At 45.8% G+C, this 4,763-nt stretch overlaps 1 protein-coding gene across 2 annotated transcripts in view; it reads left to right on the top strand.

Moving 5' to 3' along the window:
- Window positions 1-7: 7 nt before the first annotated feature.
- Window positions 8-4,763, top strand: part of LOC102374035 (tubulin alpha-8 chain) — an 8,013-nt gene continuing 3,257 nt past the window's right edge. The window contains exons 1-4 of one of the 2 annotated variants that reach the window (XM_025194939.1): window positions 102-140; window positions 1,062-1,154; window positions 3,204-3,426; window positions 4,661-4,763. The exon at window positions 4,661-4,763 is cut by the window's right edge and continues 55 nt beyond it. In XM_025194939.1, the coding sequence (XP_025050724.1) occupies window positions 3,306-3,426; window positions 4,661-4,763 (224 nt within the window). In that variant the 5' untranslated portion in view covers window positions 102-140; window positions 1,062-1,154; window positions 3,204-3,305. Of the gene's footprint in view, window positions 141-1,061; window positions 1,155-3,203; window positions 3,427-4,660 lie in introns of both variants that reach the window. The other variant, XM_006038423.2, reaches the window with a different exon arrangement.

Below are 4,763 nucleotides of genomic sequence, written 5' to 3' on the forward strand. Positions count from 1 at the left end.
CCCCCCCCCGCCGACCCCGGCCAATAGGGAGGCAGGGCCCGGCGTCCTATATAAGCGGCGCGCAGGAAGCAGCCGCGCTTTGGCGGTGAGACTCGGACTCGTTGCGCGTCCTGTGTTACCTGAGCCTCGGCGGAGCCATGGTGAGGCGGGCCGGGGGGGGGGGGCGCGGGCCGCCGCCGCCTCGCAGTAAAATGGTGGCGCCCCGCCTGCGCGATCATGGCGCCTGGCGGCCCCGGGGCCCTGGGAAGTGGGCGGCGCGGCTGCGGGGCAGGGCCCCGTAACATCTCCGTCTTTCCTCAGCTAACCGCGGGCCAGAAGCTCTGCCCGGGGCCGGGTGGACGCTAAGCCCAGCGGCAGCTCCTCGGAGCGAGCAAGCCCTGCTTTCCGACCCGATAACAATATTAGACATCGGCTCTCGACTTTTTAAGACGCAGCAGATGTAACGTTTCTGCCCGTGCGGTCTTGGCCGCCGCGCTGCTGCTCTAGGCGAGCCAGTCTCATCTCTTTTTTTTTTTTCCCCCTCCTCCCCATCTACGCTGCTAATCCGTTTGTGGGGTTTTTTTGTAATGATTAGGAAAACTGCCGAAGCTACTTCCTCTTGGAAATGAGTTGCAGACGCTTCTCCACCGATTTAGAGAAGCTGCTTCCTCTCCATGAGTGATGCTATAACATACAGTGAAATCCTGGGTAGCTTAAAAAAACGCCACCAGCAAAGGCTCAGCGCTGAAAGGCACCCACTGAAAAACCCGCTGTTTTGTTAACGTGAAAGTTGGTCATTTTTTAGCACTGGACTTTTGAACGCTAGCGTTTGGCAGCAGGGCCCGTATTAGACTGGTGCGCAGGGTGACCCGAGGCGGAGGCGAAGGTGTGGGCTGGTTCTTTCCCCCTCGTCCCCATGTTGAATGACTTTTGTTAATTTGCTTGGGAAAAGGTGGCATGCAGTGCTCCCCGTCTACAATTTTACATTTTTTCATTGCTGGTTGGTTACACGTGACCTAACTTCCCTTTGCGGATGTCCTTGGGCTCCTGCCTTGGTTGCTTGCTCCTAAAACCGACTCCAGCTGGCGGTACGAAATGTGTAGACCTCTGCAGTTCCTGCGCAGAGCATGAGATGGCACTGTTTCTTCTGAAACCCGTGTGGTGAAGAGAATAGGGTAGGTCAGGGGCCAGCAAGATTTAAGGGGTGACTAACTGAAGGCAGCCAAGTCCCCCTCTACACTGGTAGCTTATGCAGTGATGGAGATGTTAATAGTGGCATAAATGAAAAGGGCGTTACATGTGCAGCCATTTTAAGGTGCCATAAAATGGCAGACTGGCCATAAAAAAAAAATTGTACATACAGTGTAAAGCAATTTTATGGCTGGTTTATATGGTAGAGTTACCCTTGGTAAACCACTAATAGTCATGAGTGCAGTTTCTCCCCAATTTCTCAGGACTAACAATCTGATTACAACTCTACGTTCGTTTATCTGCTTCTTTAATCTGGTGTAAAGGTCGAGTATACTGAGGTCAACATGTCCTATCCAGGCCTGAAAAGAGAGACAAAGTGTTGTGATTTCCCTGTAAAGCTCATTTAGGCAGGAGACAGGGTTGAGACCGTGGACATGTACTATGGGTAATGTATCCCTAGTGCTCCTCTTTCCTCTGTGGTTTAGTAAGGATTTCTTTCTCTTTTTTTTTTTTCTTTCAGTACTTCAGTTTTGAAAGTGCAAGGGGAACATGGGCAAGAATCAATAACTTGAAATCAATATTGATAGAGGCTTGTGGGGAAGTGTTCACCTTGGTGTTTAGGCCATTTCTGAAGTGCCTTTCAGTCTACTGAAAAAAGATATCCCCTGGATTGCTGCTGCAAGTGAAACAAGGAGCAATGGCTTCAAATTGCAGCAAGAGAAGTTTAGGTTGGATATTGGGGAAAACTTTCTCACTAGGAAAGCAATAAAGCCCGGGAACAGGTTACCTAGAGAGGTGGTGGCATCTCCATCCTTGGAGGTTTTTAAAACCCAGGTAGACACAACCTTGTCTGGGATGATATAGTTGGGGATGTTCCTGCTTTGAGCCAGGGGGTTGGATTAGATGCGATCTCCTGAGGTCCCTGCCAACCCTGATTTTCTGTGAAACTGCAAACAAATCCCTTGACCTCTGCTTCAATTTACTTGCTTCAATAAATATAAAATCCTGCCCTCCAGTTTTGAGTGAAAATAGACATTTGGGTTTTTTGGTGGCTCTTTTTCTGTTTGTTTTATTTGTAATGGTGCTTTGAATAAGTAAAGCCAATTTCCTTGAAGTTTGAACATAACATGGGAGCCAGGATGTGCTACAGAACTTAACACTGAAGCCCATCCACTCTATACTGGGATCTATTTCCTGAGAATAGTGTTGCCTGGCTTGGGTGCAGCAGATACTTGGAAGAATTTTCTGATCTAGAACAGTGTTAAATAGTTGGGGGAAGAGAGACCCTTATTTGCAGTTAGATTTTTATAAATGAGTGCATGAATCAGTCATTCGTGTTGGTTCTCAAGTTCTGTACTTCTGTATCCAGTACATGGGAATGTACAAGTCACATGTCTAGCGGAATGCATAAATTACTCCTTCAGCATGTGCAACATAAAGAGAAGGAGCTGGGGGTTGTACACCTTCAAGATTAATGACATAAAAGCTTTTTCTGCCTTCATGTACTAATAAAAACATAGTATGGTCCAGTATTATGATTCCTGTAAAATGTGCTCCCTCTGCTGGCTTTAACCACCCCACTCCTGAAGCTGGACTGGTGTCCTGAGTGAGCCAAAGTGGGCCTACGGCCACTGCCCTAAGATGCATGTTCAAAGTGGCTGTTTAATTTGGTGGGGGGGAGGCAGTCCTCAACCAGGGAAGGAAAATTGGCAAACTTCATGCTTCCAGGTCTCTGAGGACACTAACAATGAAGAGAAGAATGAGCTTATAAAGTATTACTGGATGTTGTCCAAAGTTATTTTTTTCTAGGTGAAAGTAGATGATGACTTGAAGGAAGCTTTTGTGTTCGGTTGAATTTTGTGCCAGCCACGCTAACCCCCAGCACAATGGGGCCAATGTTATGGGTGCTGTCTTTAATAATTCTGCAGCATGGTAGTTTCAGGCAGTTCGTATCAAACATTTTGCTAGACAAGGAAGCTACTGTTCCTGCCAAGAATCCTTCATTTTCTTTTTTTTTCTTTCCCTTTGCACAGCGTGAGTGCATCTCAGTCCACGTGGGTCAAGCTGGTGTGCAGATTGGCAATGCATGCTGGGAACTCTACTGCCTGGAACATGGGATTCAGCCCAGTGGCACCATGCCAAGTGATAAAACCATTGGAGGTGGTGATGACTCATTTAACACCTTCTTCAGTGAGACTGGTGCAGGAAAGCATGTCCCCCGTGCAGTGTTTGTGGATCTTGAACCTGCAGTGATAGGTAAATATAATCAGCAATGTGGACTGAACTGACAGACCAGCTGGAATGGTGCTCGAAGGTTCAGTTTACCTCTATTTCTGGTGTGGTAGAAATATTGTAAAAGCACTTAAAATATCTTTAGGCAAAGCTTAGTCAGTGTCTGTAACTGATACTTTTTGCAAGTGACCCAGGAAACACTCTGTTTCCTCTTAGTCTCTAACAAGTAACACGCATCCTAAAATTGAGAAGAACTTTACCGTACAGATCAGGGTTTTAGGGTTAGATGCACGTGGTGGGTGTCCATTACTTGGCATCTAAGGATCCAGACATATACTTGGATGTTTAGATTCTCATATTGTTTCCTACAGGCCAGATCACCCTTTTCAGATTACTGGGTATACTGCGCCTTCTAAACTCTCAAGGCAGCTTTCTTTTGTCCATCAAATTCTCCTTATGCTCTTAGAAAATAATTTATATTCTATATCTGTGTAACCAGAAGTGCGCTTGTTAGAAGCCAATGGCTCTGTATTAAAACTACCAGCTAGAAAAGTTAACTCCTGTTTGCTTCTGAGTTCCCTTTAGTAGAGTACCCCCAGTATCCCTCTTTCTAGCACATCAGCACCTTCCATATGATGTTCCCTGTGATTTACGTACGTCCAGACTCTTCATAAAACCACTTCCATCCTGTCTTGTTGCCCCAAATACACTGTTTTATTCTGTCCCCTTTGTCTCTCTATTTTTTCATGTTTTCTGCCTCCTAGTCATGGTTCTTCTACAGGCTGTACCAATTCTTTTGCATTAGTATTCCAGAGACTACACATCTATGCCTTAAAGAAATTCTAGATTCTCTTAAGTCTGTTGCTTAAGGCAGGGCTGGCTAACTTCTAAGTGGCTGGGGAACACATGCTGTGAACACACGGTCCCGTACTGTGCTACCTGGTGTCCTGCTCCACTCTACCATATGTCCTGCTGCACCACATGTTTCTTTCTCCGTCCCTTTCTGGTCATTCATAGATAATTGTTATTCTGGACATGCAGATATTCAGTAAGGTACATAAATGACTCAATTTTTCCTAGCAATTAAATACCCAGTAATCCAGCAGCACCTGGTGGGAACCCTAGGTGCCTTTTTAAAATGAAGATGTTTATTATTGAGGTGTATAGATGTAGATTTGAGTGTTTAGTTTTGTCTTAGGCCAAACAGCACACAAAACTTACTGTAATTAATTTGCACAATGTTTGGGTTTTTTTGCAGATGAAGTGCGGGGTGGGACATACAAACAACTTTTCCATCCTGAGCAGCTGATATCTGGTAAAGAGGATGCTGCAAATAATTATGCTCGTGGTCATTATACTGT

This window comes from Alligator sinensis, unplaced genomic scaffold (assembly GCF_000455745.1).
Source record: "Alligator sinensis unplaced genomic scaffold, ASM45574v1 scaffold1638_1, whole genome shotgun sequence".
NCBI classification, from domain to species: domain Eukaryota; kingdom Metazoa; phylum Chordata; order Crocodylia; family Alligatoridae; genus Alligator; species Alligator sinensis.